A 24532-nucleotide genomic window follows, 5' to 3' on the forward strand; every position below is an offset into this window, starting at 1 on the left:
GGGGAACTAGGCAAACAGCCAACTAGATGAATGCCAATGAGGACAGCAGCCTTCTCCATGTAGGGGACCCTCCTAATGTTTTGGACTACAAATCCCAGCAGCCCCGGTGCTGGTTGAGGCTGATGGGAATTGTAGTCCAAAGAACATGGAGGGCACCCCACATGGAGAGGCCTGCTGCAGAGAGACTGTTTAGCCTCCAGAGGAAGCCTTTCCTCTCAAGGAGGTAAGAAATGTCACACCAGGGTGGCAGGGACCAGCCTCAGTGGCGAGACTGTGTGGCTCGCTCTGCGCAGAAGTCTTTTGCTGAGGGAGAAAACAATACAGGGTTTGTTAGGGCCTGGGGCACTGCTGGAATTTTCTTGCTCCTCCCTCACAAGGATGGGGCTCAGGAAACTGTGCAGGCCTGTATGTGCCATTGGGTTCCACTGAAGAGGCATTGTGCTCTCTGGAGAGGCGACGAAGGGGCAACGCTTTAGAGGGACTGAGAGACTTTGCTGACAGTTGATGTAGCAACAGCAGACAAGCTACAGTAGATCAAAGCGGGGTGAGGCGAGAGCAGGACTCCCGGAAGAAGAGCTGGCGCAGGTGGCTGGAGCCCGGTCCCTTCCCAGTTTGCTCTCCACACCTGCTCCAGCCTCACCTGGGAAAAGTGCTGCAGCTGATTCAAATATATACTCCATCCCAAATCAAGGGCAGACACAGCTGTAATGTTTTAAACATGATGACAGCGCAAAAAGCGCCATTGTAGCCCTAAACGCAAACATATATTTTTTAAAAATTCTGGAGAAAGCTGCAGAACATGCCTTGAAATTATACATTATTGTCTGAGCAGGATTGGTCCTGTGTTTTCAGCTTGCCAGAAGAAATTCAGCTGAAGCCTATTGGCTAGTACCTGTGCTATCAAGAACACCCGCTCCCCTTGAAGGCTGGAACAGTTTCGCAACAATCTGTAAGCGCTCATTGGTTTTAAAAAAGGCAAAGGATGAATGTATGCTCATCTAAGCCAGGGGTTGGGAACCTCAGGCTTGGGTCCAGATGTAGGCCTCCGGACCAAGCTGGCTGTCCAGGCCATATGCCTAACTGGCCTTGTTTCATACCCTCCCTGAGTGTTTCTGCCTGGCTGGGATATGCCCTTGAACTCCGATTGTGCCTCCTGCTTGTCTGGCTGGAGGATGTATGTATGTATGTATGTGTAGAAATTATCCCAATGTACAAAGGTGAAACTCACATGCATTGCTCTGCCCACTTTTGCCTCTGGCCCTGCCTCCCACTGGCATGTGGCCCTCGGAACACTGCCCAGAAAGGATTGCGGCCCTTGGGCTTAAAAGCCCTGCTCTAAGACCTATGTTGTAGCTATTTTGAAATGTAATTGAAGCAAGATGGACAGCCTGCCTGAAACACAAAAAGGAGGGAGATTCAGCTTTGTAGGGAAAAGGGCAAGACTTCCTGGTGAAAAACCCATCACGGCCACTGTTACGAATATGACATTTGTCTTCCCTCTGACTGAAAGTGGATCCAGCCTCACTGTTGGGGAGGAGAAGTTATCATGGTTTGTTGGTTGATTTGTTGTGGTGATCATGAATGTGATGCAGTTGTGGCTGAGCACCTGCTGGTTCAAGCCAGGGTTCATCCTTTCTCTATCTCTAAATCTCTCCATCTGGCCCTCAGGAGTCTCCCCATGTCATACGCCGCCCCAGCCATGCCCATTCTTCCCAGGACCATGCCATTTACCAATCCTACTTTGCATCTTTCTTGAGTGTTTTTGCCTCTCTTGAATTCTGATCATGCCTTATGCTTGCCTGGAGGACTAAGAATAGATAGAAACTAGCCTACCGTACAAAGGTAGAATTTGCATTAAATGCTCCGCCTAGTTTTGCATTTAGCTCCGCCTACCACTGCCATGTGCTCCTCCCCCCAGGCTTCCCAGAATGCAATGCAGCCCTTGGGTTGAAAAAGGGCTCCCTGCATCTGGTGCAGAATGCAATGTCAACAGAAATTGTGATGAACAGTCAGCAGACCTTGATGTAAGGGGCATGAGAGGAGCTCAGAGAGGCTATTTAAGTCTCATGTGCGGAAACAACCTGCTCTGTGTGCCATTATCAGTTGCGGAGAAGTCAAGAATGTCCTGCCCTTCCTGAGTGGAGGCAGATATGCCCACGTTTTCTAGGCATCTGGGTTTACGAGACAAGGAAATGGCCGTGGCAGAACTGGGAGGACCTTCTGAGGTGCAGATGATAAAATGAGAGATGCTCACCCTGATGATGCTGGTACTGGAAAATGAAATCATGGAGCAAAATAAGCATAGGGACTTTTAAGAGGAAAGAAAAGGAAACCACCCTAACGGCGTTTCTACATGTGACATTAGGAGGGATTTCCCCCCCTCCCCATTTTCCAGGCCTGTAATTGCAATATAAATCTTAGACTGGCTAAAATGTACAATCGAATTAGATGTGATACTCTTTCCACCTTTCTGTCCTGCATTGCCAGCATTCATGTCTGAACAAGTGTAAAAGATGCCCATGTCAGGGGATCAAATGCCGCTAAAGTCAAGAAGCTGAGGAGCTTTAAGCCAGGAGAGCTACTGGCCACACTGGCTGAGGCTGCTGGGAAAAGCAGTTTTAGAGCTTTGGTCCGTTATTGCTGGAAAAAACAATGTGTGGTATGAGAGGTGTTTGTGCCTGATGGGTTTTGGGCCGATTCCTCTCATGCACAACCTTCAACTACAGGTCCCAGAAGATGTTGGGAAGGGTCTCTAGGTGGGCTCCATAATCCTATACAGTGGTGCCCCGCAAGAAGAATGCCTCGCAAGACGAAAAACTCGCTAGACGAAAGGGTTTTTCGTTTTTGAGCTGCTTCACAAGACGATTTTCCCTATGGGCTTGCTTTGCAAGACGGAAACGTCTTGCAAGTTTGTTTCCTTTTTCTTAACACTGTTAATACAGTTGCAACTTGACTTCGAGGAGCAACTCATAGAACGTGGTGTGGTAGCATTTTTTGAGGTTTTTAAAGACTTTGGTGATTTTTGAAGCTTTTCCAAAACTTTCCCGACACCGTGCTTCGCAAGACGAAAAAAATCGCAAGACGACAAAACTCGCGGAACGAATTAATTTCGTCTTGCGAGGCACCACTGTATTAGGAACGGGGAACCTGTGGCCTTTCAGATCTTGCTGGACTCCTATTCCTATCAGCACCAACCAACCTGGCCAATGGGCAGCGACGATGGGACCTGCAGGCCACAGAATCCCAATCCCGCTGCTATAATGCATTGCGTCTGTCTGTCTTGAATTTCACATACTCCATGATGCCAACATTCACTGCCCAGTGACACTGCGTTAATACATATAATTGATAACACAGAGTACACATGCTTAAGACTACACCATTTCACAGAAATGGGGAAATGCAAGCTCAGTCACCAGATCATGTGTCAAACTACCAGGGTTGGAATCCTAATGGACATATTACCAGCTTAAAACACAGGAAGTGTCTCCCCAGCCCCAGCCCTCAGTACACTTCACATCACATTTGCACCTCATGCAATTGGATGTCTTTCCAGGTCGCCACTGTTTGTCTTCTGAGGGTGGGAGTTGAAATTTTTTAATGGTTTTGTTTTCAATGCTATTTTTAATAGGGTTAACCATTTAATTGAATTTTAAACATATTTATATTTTTTTAAGTGTGTATTTTTAGTTGTATTTGTTTTAATATATGCTGTGGGAGCCCTTGGGTCCTGCACTGGGAGAAAAGCAGAACATAAAATAAACGAAACTTATAATAAAACACAGTATTTCTCAAGAAACTACAGGACAGATGCGAGTTATGGATAATGTCACGAACCAGCGGCAGGAGTGAACTGGATGCAGAATAAACAGGAGTTGTGCACCCATGGATTTCAGGGGCAATACCTGGAATTATTATTTTTTAAAAGTCATTTCTCATGTTATATGATTCAGTAATTATTATTTTTTACTGCCTAAAGGTGTTGTTGGCTAATTAATAGTAGAAGTGCATTTGCCAACCTCGTTCCCTCCAGTTGCTTTGGCCGGCGATCCCCATCACAGTGGTGTCTGGAGTTGATGGGAGTTGCAGTCCAAAACATCTGGACAGCAACAGGTTGTCAAAGGCACAGCACATTTTAAGTGTCCCCTAGTGCCTCACCTAATATGACATCACTAATCCTCACAACAACCCTGCTGGGTGGGCTATTAATATCATCTCTGCTCTGCATCTGGGAGGGCTGAGTTTGAGAGACTGTCAGTTTATGTCTGAGGTGAGATTTGAACCAGGGACTTCCTACCTCACAATTCCTCCTTTTAACCGCTCTGCACGCAGCGCAGGGAAACGGGAATCGCTGCAAGGTTCCCGCCTGATTCCAGACGAAGGGGCCTAGAGCCCCGGGTCCCTCTGCGTATGCTCAGAGGCACGCTCGTTCTTCCTTTCCCCACATCTGCCCCTCCTTCCTTCTTCGGGCCGAGCGCCGGCATTTGGCGAACCCCAAGCCTCGCTCCGGCCTCCAGCTGCTGGGCCTGCCCGACCAAGGCGGGCGAGCGGCAAATCTGGGCACGCAGCGCCCCTTCCCTGGCGCGGCGGCGAGCTCAATGGAGCCGCTGTGCTCCGGGCGAGCGAGGGGAGGCGGCGGCGGCGGCGGCGGCGGCGGAGGCCCATCTGGCGTCAGACAATCCGCCTCTTTTTCTCCGCCCGCCGTCCCTGCGGACGGGGCCGCCGCCGCCGCGCGTCCAGCCCCCTTTCGGTGCCAGGCGGAGGCAGCCTGGCCGTCCCGTTCCTGGCTCGGCAGCGCCGCCTCCTTTTCTCCCGGGCAACCAATGAAGGCGGCTTAGGGCGGCGGCAGGAACGGGAGGGGGGACCCGTCTTCCTCGCCCTCCCTCCTCCTTCCCAGGAGCTGGCTCTCTCGCTTCGCTGCTGCTCGCGCTCCGTCTCTGCTTAGCCGTCGGCCCGGCTGCGGGAGCGGGAAGCAGACGCCGCCAGTGCCGCAGCCAGCCGGCGGGATCATGCGTTAAGGCGCACGACCAGGGGGCACTGCGGCCGCGCCGGGAAGATGAACTACCTGGTAAGTGGGCGCCGTCGGGAGAGGCCGAGCGAGCCCTCAAGTCTGGCAGAGGGAGAGGAGAGACCCGGGGAGGGAACGAGGCTGGGCGGCGGGAGGGTGGAGGACCGACGGCTGACTTTCTCCGCCTGGGAGCAGGAGGCTGAGAGAGAGCCCCCTACTCGGAAAGCCACTTGGAGGCGAGTCTTGGCCGCGTCCGTGGTCGGCTGGGGGGACGCGCTTCCGACTCGAGCGCCGGGCTTTCGGCTGGCCGGCCCCTGTGGGAAGCGAGGCTCGGCTTGCGGCGGCCCCGGGACGGACGTGCCTTCCCGCCGGGGCTGCAGCCGGGAGCGCCCTGACGTGGCCGCCGAGCCCCGGCGCAGAAGCGCCTCTCCAGGCAACAGGCGGAGCGGGAGGAGCAGGAGGGCGCGGGCTGCCCCCTTTCCCTTCCCGCTTTTGGGGAGGGGGCAGAGAGAGAAAGAAAAGGCGGGAGTCCGGAGGGGGGTGTCAGTGCTGCCCAACCCCCATGTTAGGAACCCAACCGGACACGAGAGGGCACTTGGTTTCTCTCCCCCGGTCCGGGAAAACCAAAGGCTGTTCTTGCCCCCGCTCCCAAGGTCGGGGTCGGGATCAGGAAGGAAAGAGCAACATCTTTGGTATCCCCCGTCTTCTTCCCGGGGAAGTGAGGTGGGCGGGACGTTGCGGGGCCGTGGGCTCGGGGAGAGTAGCTTGCCCGAAGCCAGCCTCCCCCTGTCTGGTCCTTTCCGCCTTGGGCCTGCTGCGGCAGGTTTTCCAGCGGCCGGTGGGAACCGAGGATGACTTTGGACGGGGGGGTCTAGTTTGAGACTAAAACTGAGCGCGGCTTCTCCCGGCTGAAGGGGACGCAGCGACGAAGAGCTCTGTGGCACCCGAAAGGCTGAAAATATCCCACCCCCAGCCTCTTCAGGGCTGCACCACGGACATGGCAAGGTTCCACTCTGCAGTGTATATTGACCCCCAGGTAATAACTATTCTCGGGGCCCCTTCATTTGCTTACCCCAAGTGTGCAATTAATGGAAGGTAACCACCCACTCATGAGCACCCCAAGAGCGGCAGAGCGATTCTAGAGCGAAGCCCCATGAAATGTGTGTTGTGGCAAATGCTGTTTAGGCCTGGCCTTGGGACAGGTAGGGTATTAGTGTACGCTGGCACTCTGAAAATGTCCCTGAATCCCATTGGTCTGGACCCAAACCAGCATTTTGGGAAAAGTGGATTATTATTATTTAGAGAGAGTTGCAGTGATAACTGAAAGTAAATCTTGCTAGTTTCAAGGTGAGAGTTGGATAAACTTAGGAAGTGTGTGAAGCATGTATTTGTGGACTCTCCCCCAATGATTCTGGATGTTTCTGATTATATATATATATTCAATACATTGAGCTCTCAAGATTGTGTGCATCATTCCCCCTTCCCTTTTATCCTCACAACAACCCTGTGAGGTAGATTAAGTTGAAAGATAGGGACTGCCCCAAGGTCAGATAATGAACCTCATGGCAGTGTAGGGATTTGAACTGAGATCTTTACAGTCCTAGCTAAATACTCTTAAGCACTACACCATGTTGACTCCTTTGTCTTTAGGCATTATGATTCCCCAACTCCCTGACCTATACATGTAGACATATCTGCCAATTGAGGGTAATGTTTCAAGCATCCAGTGAAAGAGACTATTGCTTGGGGAAGCCTTAATTATGCTGCAGTGCTAAACATGCTAACTAGGGAATAAGCCCCATTGAAACACATGTAGGATAGTACTGTTAGTCTTGAAAGTGTGCAATTTTGTGTGTGTGTGCGTGTGCTGAATTTTTGCTCTAATACTCAAATGTGGTGAACCCTCCTGGAATTTACCATAACAGGTCAGGTGGGGTGAAATGACTCCTGAATAACATTTCCTGATGAGTGTTTTTTTGCTGTTGCTCAGAATCTGAGGTGTGTGTGTTCCCTCTTCTCCCTACTCACATTGGTCATTTGTAGCCTTCAGTTTTATTTTGCCATCCTCTGTGGAGCCTAGTTTGACTTGCTTTCTTGGCCCATCTCGCTGTGCAGGCACTTGCACTTGTTCCTTTGTTGGAATGCCAAGAGACTGCGTACTGGTGTGGGGTGAAAAGAGGTGATGGAGAGATGCTGGCTTCCCCTAGCCTGGTGCCTTCTAGATGTTTAGGACTACAACTCCCATCAGCCCCAGCATGGTCAGCCCCAGCATGGTCAGGGATGATGGGAGTCCAGCAACCTCTGGAGGTCTACAGTTTGCCCACAGCCAGCCCCAATGGGAAAGATAGAAATGTGTGTAGAAACCTCCCACTGAACTAAATGAGATTTTGAAGTGCTTAAGTTCAGCTGCTTTGTTTATATGTTCTGACATCAGAGATGCCTGCAATGTTTTGTTCATGAACAAGAAGAGAGAAATCCTGTTCAAATGAGCCGTGATAATTGGCAATGCCAGGAAACAGCTCTGTTTTGACAGATTTCACTAGAGCCAAATCCTGGTGCTGGTCTATGGCCGCTCGAATGCTACAAGCTGTAAAATTTCACAGTCCCTGATCCGTTGTAGGTTCACAGCCTGTATACTCTGGAGCAATCCCTACTGTGCTCATCTGGGTGTGTATTCTGGTACACATATGAAGCTTTCATTCGCCCTCTTCCTTGCTGGAGCTCCTGGTTATCTATATTTGGTGGGTGTCCAGACCTCCCGGCTGTTGTGCAAGATTTGCTGGAGGGGAGAAATGCTGTGATTTGTGCATTTGAAAAGCTCTGTCTTATGGAGGCAGCCAGTTGGAGATTGGAAGGGCTCCCCATGAGCTACGCATGTTTACATCTCTCTGCCTCTTGTGCCAGTTGTTGGTCCTGGCAAGGATTACACCCAAGGAGTCCCACGGCTGGCTGTTTCATCTCCAGCTCTGGGAGCCGTTGATCCCGCAAAGTAATAGAAATGGAGTGTGACTTTGTTCCAGGCAGAGCCTGATGGAGCCAGACCATGGGAATGCTTGAGGCCTGGTTAGCTGGCAGAACAGAATAAAGTTATGCCTGGTCAGAATGGAAACTTGGCGAGGCCTGAAATTAGGTGGTCAGCAGGAGGAAGCACAACTGCTGAAAATGTGTGCCTGTGTTTGATGCCCTGTGGCCAAACCGTCCCTGAAATCATTTCTGTACTTTTCTGTGTGATTCAAAGCTTTGCTTGTTCTCTCTCTGTCACTCTCTCTTATTCACACACACACACACCAGCTGAAGGTGGATATAATTGATTCTTGTCACTAACTGAGACTGGGACTGATGGGAGTTGTAGTCCAGAACATCTGGATGTCACCAATTTGGTAAAGGCTGCTGTATGAGCAGCAGGCTGTGGACTGTGAGCGCTGCCTCTGGTGTCAGAGGCAGTGATGCTTCTGAATATCAGTTACAGTACTGGGAATCACAAGTGGGGAGAGCTCTGTGGCACTCAGCTCCTACTTGTGCATTTCCCATTGGGGGAACTATGAGAACAGAATGATGGACCAAACAGGTCTTTGGCCTGATCCAGCAGCCAAGCTCTTCTTAGGTTGTCATGAAGACTGCCTTCTGGCTGCTTAGGAGTCCTTGTGAAATGAGTTTCAGGCTTGCCAATAGCTCCCTTTTTGTTACCTGGAAGGCCTAGGAGCGCTCTGGTGGATACATCTTCCAGGTGCCGTTCTATAATCCTGAATGTGGTTGCCAGTATTCTCTGCTGAGTGCTCTGAATGGGGAGGGAATATTTGATGCCTCTGCTTCCCCCACCCCCACTTGCCCTTCCCCATCTGTTGTGCTGACCCACAAGGCTAGGAGAGTCCTTTACACCCAGATACAGAGTCTGGGTCTTTGTTCCATGTTTTCTGGCTTGGAAGTTGAATTCCTGAGTGGATGCCTGTGTCAAGAAAAGGCAGCTGGCCTTACCTTTAGTGAAGTGTAACCTGATGATGCCTGTGGGACAAGTGTGTTTGTGAGAGAAAGATGTTGATTCTGGGGTGTCTCTGCAACTCCCCCCCCCCCGCATCTGTGTGTCAGTCTGAACAGCCACCTTAAAAGACTGAAGTGCCCTCCCACTTGGACTCCTTTGTAGTGACTGGAAGGGACCCTGAAATAATTTGTCATAGGGGATTCCCCTGTCTTGCTGTCTCCTGACTTTTGCACCGTTTCCATCCTTCAGTCTGCATTATTCACAACCTTATCCTTGCCTACTAGGAGTAGAGGCAGTATAACTCTGAATATTGGTTGCTGGAGAGAGTGCTGCTGCTCTTGGGTCCTGCTTTTGGCTTTCCCATAATGGGCACCTGGTTGGCCACTGTGAGAACAGGATCCAGGGCTAGATGGACTTTGAGTCTGACACAGCAGGCCTCTTCTCAACAGCCTTGGGAGGTAGGACACACTGTCGCTCCATTTTGTTACTTCAAAATGTTATTGCCTTGTCTAAAGGAGTCCCTCTGACACTCCAAAGGCTTGGGCAGGATTGTCAGCTTGGAGACAGGGTCCTTTAAGAGAGAGAAGGGGGGGGCACTTCCTGCTGTCTAATGGATGTCATAAGGGCTACCTTGATGGGATCACTCCAAGACCCTAGCGTTCTTGTCTCTGAGGCCAGCCAGCCGGCAGCAGATGCCTCTGGAAAGTTCATGGCCATCCCTTGCTTTTAAAAGCTCTAGCACATCTGATATTACAGTGGTACCTCGGATGAAGAACTTGATTCGTTCTGGAGGTCCGTTCTTAACCTGAGGAACCACTTTAGCTAATAAGGCCTCTCACTGCTGCCGTGCCACTGGTGAACGATTTCTGTTCTCATCCTGAACCCGAGGTACTATTTCTGGGTTAGCGGAGTCTGTAACCTAAAGTGTCTGTAACCCGAGGTACCACTGTACGTGTCTGGTTGGGTAGGTCACTGCTTGGAATTGGGGGGTGATGAAGCTGAGATTTGGGCTCCAAACTTCAGCAACACTTCAGTGGCTTGAGGCTCCATGTAAATGGGGAGTTGCCTGTACTTGATAGAAGGTGCTCCTGTGCAGGAGGAGTAAAGAGCATTTCCCTTGCTACAGAATTCTTGTGCTGGGAGGGGTTTGGGCTGTGGGGGCTTCCACGTCTGGAGGACCACATGTTTGCAGACTCCATGGAATTAAGTACAGAGGAGGAGCCTGGCCAGCTGTGTGTATGTGTGTGTGTCCATCTCCCTCCACCCCCCCAGCCATCCTTATGGACTCCATTGCCATTGGCTCTTCTGTCTCCCCTCCCCTCTCTTGGCACCAGCAGGCTGTGCTGGGTGAGTAATTGACTGGGCAGAGCCTGCCTTCTGGCAGCTGAACTCTGTGTGTGTGTGGCAGCTGCTGAACCCTGAGTTAATGATTCACCAACAAGTTGGAGGCAGTTAACTCCACTGACCAGGCTGGGATGGTGGTGGCTTGGGCTGGGAGGCGCTCTCTACCTTTCTGCGAGCACCACGGTCGAAGAGGGATCCGTGTCAGGAAGCACCTGTCTGGCATGGGCCAAATGTTGCCCTGTGTGCAGAAAGAACTTGCTGGTTCTCTTTCCCACCTCTGCTAGAGCGTAATTTCTAAAGAGAAAAAGTAGGGCTTGAAATATCCACATCCTCTTAAGCTGTGAAGACTCCCACATCCTAAACAAGGAGGTGTGGGATTGCTGGCTGCAGTCAGTGGTGAAGAATGGGTGTACACTCTGCACATGCCCTAGGCTACACTTGTTTATTGCTGCTTTGCATGCTAGGCAATGAAAACAAGCCTGGTGGGCAGCTCAAGGGAGACCAGCTTGGGATGCTCCCCCCCACTGCACTGGGGAATGGGTGAGGGCTAGATTTGCACCCTTTTCCCTCTCAAAGGAGACTTTCTGCATCTGGCAAACATTTTTGGGGGAGGGGAGTTGCACAGGTTCAGAGACCTGTCTAACTAACTTGACTGGGAGTGGCATTGGGACAAAATAAAAATGGGTGCACACTAGTCTTCCACAGCCTGGCACCCTCTGGATATTTCGGACTACAAATCCCATTAGGCTGTGCTTGCTGGAGCTGATGGGAGTTGTAGTCTGAAGTATCCAGAGGACACCAGGTTGAAGATGGCTGAGATACACCGAGGGCAACAATGCCTCTCTCTAAACATTTTGAACCCCATTAGTAAGAACGCCTCCAACCAGTGATGTGGCATGGAAAATTTCCCAATGCTTTTATCTTTTATAATTTTCCATTGGCAAATACAGTATTAGGCCAGCTTGGCTCTTTTAAAGTTTTCAGCTTTGTTCAGCTAAATACAAGTAAGATAAACCTGGCAAATTAAACCAATCCCTTTGACATTGGAAAAGTATCTAATGCAAACAGAACATTTTCTGCTGAAAGTTAGCCTGACTTGCAAAGGAACATTTCCCAATTCCAAATTTTCTGGAAAGCCCACCTCACTCCAACCCCCAGTGGCTTTTTCCTTCTGCAGTCTGCAGATGCAAGATGCTTATGATGCAAGGACCCAAAAGGAGCCTGTTTTGGGCCAAGTGGTGGCCACTTTTGCTGCTTGAGTTGTTGTGGTTTCAGGCACCTGGGGCTCTCTGAAGGGGTGCGCTGGGTTTGGGAATCCCCAATTTTGCAAAGGAGGGTGCTGTGCAGAAGATTCACAGAAGCATCAAGAGAGGTTGTAGACATAACTCCTCCAAATTCCTGCCTCCCCACACTTTTCTGGCCCTTAATATGGATTTTTGTCAGGTCGTCTTTTCAGAGTATCCCTGGGATAAGAAAATCCAGGCTGAGGTAGAGGGAAGGCAGTGATTTGAAGGAGAACAGTCATATGGACGATGGAGAATTTCTGGAGCTCGCTGTCCGCTTGGAACAACAATATGGGTGAACCCACAAAATTGCAGGATTCAGGCCAGATGACCCTTTGGTGCCCTTCCAACTCTACTGTTCTATGAATCTGTCATTTCTGAGCATTCAAGGCTGCAAATTTCACTGGGGTCCTCTTGCTCCTTCTGTCTCCCTGCCCCACTTCCCCAAAATGCTTTGCTCTTCTGCCCATTGGTTGTATAAATGCTAAGTCAGGGAAGGTGTGACGCAATGGCAGAATTGGGGCAGGGGAGGGGAGGAGACGGAGGGAGGAGGCAGTGCCTGAGGCTCACCAGGGACTGATGTCTGCGGCTGGTGCCTGCAGTTTTCATTACTACGGGCACAAAACACACAAGAAAAGTCTGTGTCAGTCTCCCAAGCAAGTCTTGACAGGAATAGAGCAGCAGCAGCAGGCGCTGGTTATAGATGGCTGTCATGTGCAGTGCAGGGCTGACTTGACCCCCATGCAAAGTACTACACGCAGCAAGTGCCCTTGACCAAACCGGCAGGGGCCTCTCTGTGGTCTTATTAGCCGGCATTGCATGGAGTCCTGGCAATTGCAGGCCAAACTGGTAGCGTGCTGAGCCCTTGCTCGGAACAAACGTAGTTTCAGGGAGGGAGACCCATGCAGTGTTGCAGAACACCCTGGGCAGAATGCATTCAGGCTGTGCACCACTGAGCACAGTTGGAAGGCCGCATCCTGGCATTCTCTGTGACCTCTTAGTGAATCACGGAGTGCAGGACTCTCAAAGTGACAGACACCCAGTGAAGCTGAATGTTGGGAGATTCAGGACAGATGAAAGGAAGCACTTCTTATTGCAGCACCCGTTAAACTATGGAACTCGCTGCTGCAGGAGGTGAGTGGTGGCCACTCACCCGGATGGCTTTAAAAGAGGATAAGACAAATTCATGGAGGAGAAGGTTATCAATTGCTACTAGCAACGATGGCTATGCTTTGCCTCCACAGCTGGAGACCACAATGCTTCTGAATACCAGTTGCTGGAAATCACAGGATGGGAGAGGGCTCTTGTGATCAGGTCCTGCTTGCTGGTTCCCCATTAGGGCATCTGGTTGACTATTGTGAGGACCAGATGCTGGCCTAGATGGGCCACTGGCCTGATCCAGAAGGCTGTCTTTGTGTTCATCTCTCTGGTTGCGTAGGGCAGGTGAAACGTTATGGTTCATTGCTGCCAAATGTTTCCTTGGGGATGCTGTGAGCGTGGCCTGCCACCATCAGAGAGAGGAGCTGTTTGGGTCTGGCAAGCAGAATGGACCCAGCTGAATCCCACCCGCTTCCCTCTGGGGATCTGCTGCCCTCCCTTCCCCAAGCAGGAGCAGAATGAGTGCAGGCATGTCGCCCGGTGCAGTATTGCTAGCCTCCAGCTACAGGCTGGGCCTCAGGAATGGCTTACACAGCACGGCAGTCGTGTTTGGACAGGGTGTTGGGAAGTGAGTGGAGGAGGTTGTGATCAGCTGCCTTCCCAGCAGCTTTCCCATCACAGCGTCAGGCTCAGAATGGCCTTTGGAGCAAATGGTCACTTCTGGAATCGGGGCACGGCAGCCTCTCAAGGGTCTGCAGCTTCAAGCAAGCTTCATACGTGTGGGAAGGGATGTGTGTTTGTGTGCTTGCTGTGTAAAAGGAGAGCAAGAGGGCGACCACAAGAGCCATAGTATATTTTTGTGCAGCCGCCACGTTTGCTGCTGCAGCACTAATGTTGCAGTGGTTACTCCTGTCCGAAGCATCTGGGGCCCTCTAGATGCTCTGGGCTCAAGTTTTTATCAGTCCTAGCCAGCACATCCCCTACAGCACGTGCCTCATTCTTTGTTGAGGGATGCACCTCTGTCCATTGTTCCTTATGTAGAGTACAAAGTGGTTCTGAGCGGGTCTCTATCTCTACCCCTCTGTCAATTCAATCCTGTCAAAGTCCTTTCCCATTGCTATTCTTGTACTGCTCCTTTCCACAAGTCTTGCACTCCTCTGTGTTACCAGTCTGTTTCCAGGCTTAATTCAAAGTGCTGGTTTTATACATTCAAAGCTGTAAGCCCTCTGGGTCTAAAAGCAGCCGCCGGTGGCCCTCCAGATGTTGCTTGGACTCCCAGCTTCCATCAGCCCCAGGGATGATGGGCATTTTGCACCAGCAACATCTGGAGGGCTCCAGATTTGCCTCCTTTATAGGAACCTGCCCGGTCTCTACGATCCACTTCTAAGGCCCTTCTCTGGACCCCACCCCCACCTCATTGGCTGAATAGTTGGTAGGTGCAAAAGACAGGGCCTTTGAGTGGTGGCACCTGGAACTTGGAAAAACAAGGCCAGGCTGTTTCTGTTGCATTAGATGCTTTCATTAAAGTTGTATATTTATTTATTTATTTATTTATTCTGCTTTTTAAAAACCTGCCTTGATTTACCTTTCTTTTCAGTAGAAAAGTGGGGTGTAAATATTGGAAATAAGAATGGACATCTAAGCTTCTTGTCCTTAGTGTTCTTAAAGCTCTCGGTTCCTGTACTTCTGAGTGTATGTCTCGCTGCACATCGTCATCTAGTTCATATGATGCTGACATTAAAGCCTTAACACGGCTGCTTTCTGTGTGCACGAGGCATTGTCTTGCAAGCATGGCACGTACTTGAGCCATGGATTCTGTCCTGGCGTGCAAAGACCGCTGGTGTCAAAACCGGTGACCCAGTTTAAACGTGATGTAAACGAGAGTAACCCAGCACACATATATATATAGTTTACACCCCCAGCATTGCCTTCAAATAGGGCCTAGCCTGAGTAAAAATCCATTTCCAAATCGTGTGGGAGTGAGAAGTTAATTTCATTTTGCACTCTGGGTAGGAGCACTGCTTTTTGGCAATAGATTCAAGAAAGACGGCCGTCTTCATTTGATCCCACACAGCCCTAGCCCAGTTCTAGGTTGATATGAGAGGGAGGGGGGATTCTTCTGAATATTCTTCTTGGTGGCATTGCCTGGTCCTGCAGTTATTGTAGGGCAGCCTTTGCAAACCTGGTGCCCTCCAGATGTTTTGGAAGGCAACTCCAGCCAGCTCCAGCTGGGCCCTTTGGGAGTTGTAGCACCAGCCTGATGGGAGTTGTAGTGCTGACCCAGCAGGAGCTGTGCTCCAAAACATCTGAAGGTTGCACCAGACCCAGGTTCTTCTCCTTCCCACCTCCCTCTGGGCGCCAGGTAGCTCTGTCTGATTTCTCTGGGAGGTGAGGGAATGCCCTGGTTTGCTGGCTCATTTTCTGGGTCACTGAGGCACAAGGGGGCGGGTGGGAGGTCTCTGCTTCAGGCTGCTTCCTGACTTCATTGTCAAGCGCTTGCCAAAACAGTTCACACCAATTGTTGGGCTCATCACATGGGAGAGAAGAGGAAATGAGTGGTCTTTCCTAGTTTTGGAGAAGAACCCAACTACCTTTGTGCAGCTGGCTATGCTCGACCTATAGATGCAGGGCAAGGAGGGGGCAGAGTTCTGAGGTGGGAAAATGGACTGGGCCACTTCAGATATCCTGAACAGAATGACAATTTTGAATGCTCTCCCATGCCTAAAAAATAAGAAGCAAAAAAATGCCTTGCATATACAGTATAGCACCAGTACTACACCAAAGGGACGACAGAACCTTTCTCTGTGGCATGCTATCCCTCCCTCTTTTGCAGATTTTTTTTGTTCCTCCATGAGGAACATTTTATTTACCATCCCATAACCTGTGTTTTTTGTCCTCTCAGCTTCTGCTTCTTTCATAGAGACCAGGGTTTTTTGCTTCTCTGGAATAAAGGCAGTCTGGGCAGAGAATTACTGGGATTCATGAGGTTTGGAACTCATAGAACCCATAAAACTGGGTTTGGGCAATCTGCCTTGGACACCTTGTGTGTTTTGGGGGGCAAACTGCTATCTCAAAAGCCTCATTCTGCTGTCAGTAAAAGAGAAACTTCCAGGGATGTTGTGGGCTGAGAACTCAATGGGCCATTGCAAAAAGCAGTGGGATCTCCAAAATGAAGGAAGCCAAGTGCATTCTGGGAGAATCTCTGGCCAGGACATGCTTCATTTTATCAGAAGGACTCACAAAAATGTCTTCTTCTCCGCTGGATTTTAAGCTTGGCCTTGAAATTCACAGTAGATTTTTTTTTTAAGGAATAATGTTGAGGATCTTGTTTTAATTAAAAACAAAGCAAGAATAGCACAGCAGTGCTGTAGGATTGGTGAGTCCTGGCACACACAAGCAGCTGACAGGCACACGACAACAGAGTTGCTATTGTCTGAGTGATGCCCTAATGATTTGTTGGTTTTCTTAAATGAGCATTTTGGAGAGCAGAATGCAAGCCGCAGCTCCAGGCCACAAGCTTGTCCGCAGAGCGAGTGCACCATCCTCCCTGAGGGAAGCATGGAAATCAGTTTAGACAATTAGCAGTGCTTTGGTGGCTAGTGGCCAATTTTCCACCACTCTAGAGCTGAGGATGGGGACGGATCTGTGTGCATGGGCAGAGTGGGGGAAGCTGCAATGTTTTAAACAGGGGCTGTAGAGCTGGGGTCTCCAACATAACCCGCGGGTGGGAGTCATGGTGCCCTCAGAGAGACACCCTGGTGCCTGGAAAGGTCCAAAAACTGAAGGGAACTAAGACCCAGGGGCCGGATTCGGCCCAATCGCCTTCTAAATCCGGCCCACGGAAGGTCCGGGAATCAGTGTGTTTTTGCATGAGTAGAATGTTTCTTTTTATTTAAAATGCATCTCCGGGTTATTGTGGGGCCTGCCTGGTGTTTATAAATCAGTAGAATGTGTGCTTTTATTTAAAATGCATTTTTTGGATTATTTGTGGGGCATAGGAATTCATTCATTTCCCCCCCTTCAAAATATAGTCCGGCCCCCCACAAGGTCTGAGGGACAGTGGACCGGCCCCCTGCTGAAAAAGTTTGCTGACCCCTGGGGTTATTGTTTTTGTTTGTGACTTTGTTATGCATTTTTCTGTTTTTTTTATATTGTAAACCACTATGTGATCTTTGGATGAAGGGTGGTATAGAAATATTATAACAACAACAACAACACTGGCCTGCTTTTTTTGTCTGTACTGTATTTTATTTGTATGGGGGTACTGTGGCAGTTTTGCCTGCTCTTTTGGTGCGGGTGGGAAGATTCTGAGCATTGCCCATTTTTCCTTTGTGAAATGATTGTTTTCCATTTTTAATGGTGCCCGTGGGTTTCTTTATTGCCCCAGATATGCCCCCAGGCCCAAAAAAGGTTGGAAATCCCTGGTTTAGTAGGGCATTCTGCAAATGACATGAGCAACCTAGTTGCCCTTGCAGTGGAATGCAGGACTTTAAGGAGACTTCATTCACTCATTTTCCCTCCTAGTTTCCTGTCTCCATCTTAGCCAAGGAATTAGCTAATGCACCATGGAGAGCCCTGGCTAACTGGATGGAGGTGTGTGTGTCTGTTTGTGTGTTTGTGTGCGTGTGTTAGAAACCCATGGACAAGTGGGGGGGGGTGCACAGATTTTGGCAAGAATGGGAGGGTGTCTTTGGCTAGATCCCAGATAAATTGTTCTTCAGTGTGCTGCTCTTCCACAACGGGGCTATTGAAGTAGGCATTGACTAGGTTTGATATTAAATTTGTGTGTCTTCCGGGGGGTGGTGCTTATTGTGGCTTGTGTTGTGCTTGGCAGACTCCTGGGTTTGTGGAGAAGCCATAACAGGAGTGCCAGCAACATGAACTTTGGGACTACTGGGAACAGGCTTCCATATTTGAGAGCTGGAGCCCTGCATCAGCTTTGTGTACATAGGAAATTCTCTCAGTGAGTCAGAGCCATCTTATCAATGACCCACCTGGCCTACTATTGCAGAGGGAACAGAAGTATCCAGGGACTTAGGCTGAGGTTCATCTCTCCCTGGAGATGCTTGGAGTTGTACCTGGGACCTTGGATGGGACACAAAGCTCATGGTCCACCACTGCACATACACCCCAGCATGAAACACATGCATGTGCAGCTGCCTTACCCAAAGCCTGGCTGTTGCTGCATTTCCGTGGCACCTGCCTAACAGTGCACCAGAGGTAGTTTACAGCCACAAACTTTACATCACCCTTCCTCAAATTGGTGGCCCCCAAATGTTTTTGACTGCAACTTGCATCATTCCCAGCCAGCACATCAGCCAGTTTTGAGAATTCTTGTGCAATTGCATATTCACAAGTATTTCGACATCTCCCTCTCCCTGCAGCGCCTTGTCCCTTGTATGGCTGGCTTCCTGGGACGATCCCATTGCAGCGGCGCATGCACAAAACCACTCATTGTTGCTCAGGTTCCCCTTGCAAGCTGGTGGGTGGATTGACTGCACCGCTGTCTGTGAGCAGGATTTGACTGGGGCTTAGTAACCACAGCTCTGTTCTGGCTTGCTGAGGAATGTGTGGTTGCGGGAGACAAAAGCAGCCTGTGGATCCTACAGGAGGGCTGTTTTGACTTGGCTGCTCTGCTCAGATTTTGCATGGTGTTCTTTAAACTTCTGAGTCACGCCTTTTTTTGTTTTCTGCGACTGGAGGCGCACACCTCAGTCTCCCATGCCCAGCAAAGAGCTCCTCTGGGTAGTGCCTCCTCCCCACTTCTGGGTGAGTCAATCTTCTGGGTGTGTTACCTGATTGGAAGGTGCTCAAAAATGCCTCTGAGGCTGAGGGTGTTCTGCTAGGTGCCTGCGTCCAATCCCAGAGGATGCAAATGCACTGGGAATTACTTTCCAGCAGCAACTCATCTGGAGGGCTTTAAACTGACTAATGTGGGGGCGGGAGACAGTGCTCCTGAAGGTAGGAGTCTATCAATTAATGAAGATGATCATCCAAATGTCATAGACCAAATGGAGCAAACAGCACGCGGACCTAGTGGTGGGAGGAAAAAATCCTTAAATAAGAGACACGGGGGAATGATTAATGGACTTCAATGTCTGTACACTAATGCGCAAAGCATGGGAAATAAACAAGATGAGCTTGAGCTCTTGGTACAGCAAACTAAATATGACATAATAGGCATCACTGAAACCTGGTGGGATAAGTCCCACGATTGGAATGTAATAATGGGGGGATACAATCTATTTCAGAGAAACAGACCAGACAAGAAAGGAGGAGGAGTGGCGTTATATGTCAGGGATGTGTATACCTGTGAAGAGATCCAAGATTTAGAACCTCAAAGCCAATGTGAGAGCATTTGGGTCAAAATTAAGGGAGAGAAGAATAACAGAGACCTCATTGTGGGAGTTTACTATAGACCCCCAAGCCAAACGGAGGACATAGATGATGCCTTCCTGGAACAGATGGCCAAGCATGCAAAAGGAAGGGAGATAGTAGTAATGGGGGACTTCAATTACCCGGATATTTGTTGGACGTCAAACTCAGCCAAGAGCATAAGGTCAAACAGATTCCTCACTAGCCTTGCAGACAACTTCATTGTCCAGAAAGTGGGAGAAGCAACAAGAGGAACAGCCATTTTAGATCTGGTCCTAACCAATGTTGATGACCTGGTTAGTGGGGTAGAAGTGGAAGGATCATTAGGCGCGAGTGATCATGCTCTTCTGAAGTTTACTATACAGCGGAAAGGAGCAGCCAAGCATACTAGGACTCAATTTCTTGACTTTAAGAAAGCCGACTTCATAAAACTTAGGGAAGTGCTGGGTGAGATCCCATGGACAGCAATACTAAAAGGAAAGGGAGTTCATGATGGCTGGGAGTTTGTTAAGAGGGAGATAGTAAAAGCACAACGTCAGGCAATACCAATGAGATGGAAACATGGAAGGTGCCTAAAGAAGCCAGGGTGGCTATCTAAAGAACTTTTAACTGAATTAAGATTAAAAAAGGATGTGTACAAAAAATGGAAAAGGGGGGAAACCACCAAAGAGGAATTCAAACAAATAGCCAGCACGTGTAGACACAAAGTCAGAAAAGCTAAAGCACAGAATGAACTCAGGCTTGCTAGAGAGGTTAAAAGCAACAAAAAAGGCTTTTATGGGTATGTTCGTAGCAAAAGGAAGAACAAAGAAACAGTGGGGTCACTCAGAGGAGAAGATGGTGAAATGCAAACAGGGGACACAGAAAGGGCTGAACTCCTCAATGCCTTCTTTGCCTCAGTCTTCTCCGATAAAGAAAACAATGCCCGACCTGAAGAATTTGGAGCAAATGATTCAGCAAAGGAAACACAGCCCAGAATAACTAAGGAGACAGTACAAGAATATTTGGCTAGTTTAGATGTATTCAAGTCTCCAGGGCCAGATGAACTGCATCCAAGAGTATTAAAAGAACTGGCAGATGTGATCTCAGAACCACTGGCAGTCATCTTCGAGAAATCCTGGAGAACAGGCGAAGTCCCGGCAGACTGGAGGAGGGCAAATGTTGTCCCTATTTTCAAAAAGGGGAAAAGAGAGGACCCAAATAATTACCGCCCAGTCAGTCTGACATCAATAGCAGGGAAGATTCTGGAGCAGATCATTAAGCAAACAGTCTGTGAGCACCTAGAAAGGAATGCTGTGATCACCAATAGTCAGCATGGATTTCTGAAAAATAAGTCATGTCAGACTAACCTGATCTCATTTTTTGACAGAATTACAAGCCTGGTAGATGAAGGGAACTCAGTGGATATAGCCTACCTTGATTTCAGTAAGGCATTTGACAAGGTGCCCCATGATATTCTTGTAAAGAAGCTGGTAAAATGCGGTCTTGACTCTGCTACCACTCAGTGGATTTGTAACTGGCTGACTGACCGAACCCAAAGGGTGCTCATCAATGGTTCCTCTTCATCCTGGAGAAGAGTGACTAGTGGGGTGCCACAGGGTTCTGTCTTGGGCCCGGTCTTATTTAACATCTTTATCAACGACTTGGATGATGGACTCAAGGGCATCCTGATCAAATTTGCAGATGACACCAAACTGGGAGGGGTGGCTAACACCCCAGAGGACAGGATCACACTTCAAAATGACCTTGACAGATTAGAGAACTGGGCACAAACAAACAAAATGAATTTTAACAGGGAGAAATGTAAAGTATTGCACTTGGGCAAAAAAAATGAGAGGCACAAATACAAGATGGGTGACACCTGGCTTGAGAGCAGTACATGTGAAAAGGATCTAGGAGTCTTGGTTGACCACAAACTTGACATGAGCCAACAGTGTGACGCGGCAGCTAAAAAAGCCAATGCAATTCTGGGCTGCATCAATAGGAGTATAGCATCTAGATCAAGGGAAGTAATAGTGCCACTGTATTCTGCTCTGGTCAGACCACACCTGGAGTACTGTGTCCAGTTCTGGGCACCACAATTCAAGAAGGACACTGACAAACTGGAACGTGTCCAGAGGAGGGCAACCAAAATGGTCAAAGGCCTGGAAACGATGCCTTATGAGGAACGGCTAAGGGAGCTGGGCATGTTTAGCCTGGAGAAGAGGAGGTTAAGGGGTGATATGATAGCCATGTTCAAATATATAAAAGGATGTCACATAGAGGAGGGAGAAAGGTTGTTTTCTGCTGCTCCAGAGAAGCGAACACGGAGCAATGGATCCAAACTACAAGAAAGAAGATTCCACCTAAACATTAGGAAGAACTTCCTGACAGTAAGAGCTGTTCGACAGTGGAATTTGCTGCCAAGGAGTGTGGTGGAGTCTCCTACTTTGGAGGTCTTTAAGCAGAGGCTTGACAACCATATGTCAGGAGTGCTCTGATGGTGTTTCCTGCTTGGCAGGGGGTTGGACTCGATGGCCCTTGTGGTCTCTTCCAACTCTAGGATTCTATGATTCTATGATTCTATGATTCTATGGAGGGATGCTTGGGGAAGTGCTCCAGCTCACTAGCAGCGCAGCACCTGCTGTGCACCCAGAAGGTTCCAGCTAGGAAGAACAGTGTCTTGGCTTGGGATAGACCACTCTTTATGCCACTGCTCAACATCCTTTGAAGATGAGCACTCCAGGCAATTTGTGGTTCGAGATTGGCTTCTGAAGTTTTCAAGGCTGATAAGGAATTTGAATCTGGCCCTCCTGTTCTCAAGTCCACCCATTTCTATCTCCTGCCCCACATGGACTCCCATTCCAGAATCCTTGGGTTGCCTAGAAGCTGAGGTTAGTGAGCAGCTCAGTAAGACTGTTATAGAAGTGCAGCAAATAAATCAAGTGTGTCTAAAGTGGTGTCACAGGTGTGCATTTCACTGGGGGGAGTGCAGACTTCCTGCAGCCAGTTCAAGGCCCTGTAGATTCACCTATACCTCCTGCCAGTGGTTCTCCAGGGTTTCAGAAAGTGTCTTTCTCAGCTCTGCCTCATAATTGAACCTGGGACCTTCTGTGCAAGGCAGATACTCTCCCAGTGGACTAAGGCCGTCCACTGTAAATGGTTAAACAATTGCCTATCTACTTGGCATCCTCCTGTGATCTGCCAGTAGAACCCAGACTGCTTTTGGCCCACTCCTTTGCTGGAATGCTTCCAAAATCTTCTGCAACTCCCAAGGGTGCTGTGGCAGACGATGGGTGTGTGGGTGTTCTTAACAGAGAGGTTGATTTAGAAAGAGTTCCCTGAAGCAGAAAAAAAAGTTTGCAAACCTTGCCTTTTCCCATACCTTCCCTGCCTTTCCCCTCACTCTTGGTGCTCAGCTTGAAAAGGGTAAAATGTAGGTATGATCGTGGTGCAACTGTTGCCCAGTTGGCATCACAGGTCATGGCTTCAACTTGGTTGAGTTGCAAGCATCTCCTCCCAGGCAAGCTGTGCTGCTCGTCATCATGGGCTGAGTTCCCCCAACTCCCTCCACACTCCTCGGGGGTTTATGAGGTCAAGGGATGGGAACTGGAGTGGGGCCAAGTGCAACAATGACTCCCTGAAGTGCTCGTATCAATATTTGCAGCTTTTATCTCTGATGTACCCGAGTGGGCGGATTCCACAGCTACACGGCAACTCAACAGTAGCCTTTGAATCACTTGTGCTAGAGTCAGTGAGCGGTTGTGGTTGGCACGCCTCTGAAATTCCCAGTCTGTGCCAACAGGATTGGCTGTTTTCAAATAGCTACCCTGAGGGTGGAACAGTGTCCTCTGCCTCTACTTGGGCACAGAGGGTCACCAGTGGGTGGCCTGGGAGCCACAGGTGACCCTCTGACATCTTCACTGTGGCCTTCTCCAGGCCAGAATGAGGGGGGGGGGGAGGAAGGAAGGAAGGAAGGAAGGAAGGAAGGGGTAATATCTCTCTCTCTCTCTCTCTCTCTCTCTCTCTCTCTCTCTCTCTGTGTGTGTGTGTGTGTTTGCTGTGATCTGTGGGTCCGTGGCCCATAGAAATGTGTTCCCATCCCATAACTCTGAAAAAGCTACCCCACTTCCTGCCCAAGCTTCTGCTTCTCTAGTGTAAAGTTTCAGGGGGTTGGGGGTTGACTTGCAGGGGGAAAATGGAAGGAACCCAGCTTTATCCTTTCTGCTGCGAGCTGTCCCCTTTCTTTGCTAGGGCTCTGGCCTAGCTGCAAACGTGGATCTGGGTCACTATCTGAGAGATGAGTGGCTATAAAGGAGAGTTGCTGGGCAGGGAAGGGGTTAACCCACCCCATGACCTCTGCAAGTTTCACCCTGCTCTGGGTGCTGTTTGCACAGGAAAAGCAGTGCCTGATATTTCAAAACACAACAGTAGTGGCTAGGTATATGATTGGGTTTCTTGCAAAATGCAAGGCTCCCTAAGCAAGCTCTGATATGCCTCCTTAGCTGAAGGACCATCTATCCTGGGACCTCGGATGAAAGGATTTAAAAATGAAATGGCCTAGAAGTAGAATTTTTCATAGAATTGTAGAACCTGCACCCCAAGGGTCATCTAGTCCAACCCCTGCTGTGTGGGAATCTCAGCTAAAATATCCATGACGGATTACCACCCAACCTCTGCTTAAAAACCTCCAGTGGAGGAGAGTCCACCACCTTCTGCTCCACTGTTGAACAGCTCTTACTGTCAGAAAGTTCTTCCTGATATTTAGTTAGAATCTCCTTTTTTGTAATTTGAATCTATTGGTGCAGGTTTTAGGGTCTCTTCAGAAAGGTGTTTGGCATTAGTGAAAAACATCTTCACGTAGGATATCAATACACACACATTTGGGAACATCTGCCTCACTAATTGGTCCAGATATCAATGCCTCCTGGGGCCCTCCATATGCTTTGGTCTACAACTCCCACCAGTCATAGCCAGCATGGCCATATGGTGCTGGGGTGACAGAAGTGTGGCCACTGTGCTGACTGGGACTGATGGGAATTGTAGTCCAAAGCATCTGGAGGGCCCAAGGTTAGAGAAGTCCACTCTAGGGAGTAGACATGCCTTCCCGCCTGCCCTTTCTATTTGCCTCCTGGAACAGCACTTTAAACTATAGAGACAGTGTGGTGTAGTGCTTACAGTGTTAGACTGGGAGACCAGGATTCAAATCTCCACCTGGTCATGAAGCTCACCGGGTCACATTGGACCAGTCACTACCTTTCAGCCTAACCTGTCTCATGTGATTGTTGTGGGAGTAAATGAGGAGGCAGGGAACCATCCACCTTGAACTCATTGGAATAAAAGGTGAGATATAGGTAGATACTCGAATCTTGCTTGTGGGTTTCCCACAGGCATCTGGTTGGCCGCTGTGAGAACAGGATGCCAGACTAGATGGGCCATTGGCCTGATCCAGCAGGCTCTTCTTAT

General features: G+C 49.4%; 1 protein-coding gene across 1 annotated transcript in view; it reads left to right on the forward strand.

Annotated features, from left to right (window-relative positions):
- The first annotated feature begins 4916 nt into the window (after positions 1-4916).
- The window catches only part of BCAR1 (BCAR1 scaffold protein, Cas family member), a 41328-nt gene continuing 21712 nt past the window's right edge, over positions 4917-24532 (forward strand). The window contains exon 1 of the mRNA XM_081203370.1: positions 4917-5068. Within this exon, the coding sequence (XP_081059496.1) occupies positions 5057-5068 (12 nt within the window). The 5' untranslated portion in view covers positions 4917-5056. The remainder of the gene's footprint in view (positions 5069-24532) is intronic.

This window comes from Podarcis bocagei (assembly GCF_964188305.1).
Source record: "Podarcis bocagei genome assembly, chromosome: 7".
Taxonomy (NCBI): Eukaryota; Metazoa; Chordata; class Lepidosauria; order Squamata; family Lacertidae; genus Podarcis; species Podarcis bocagei.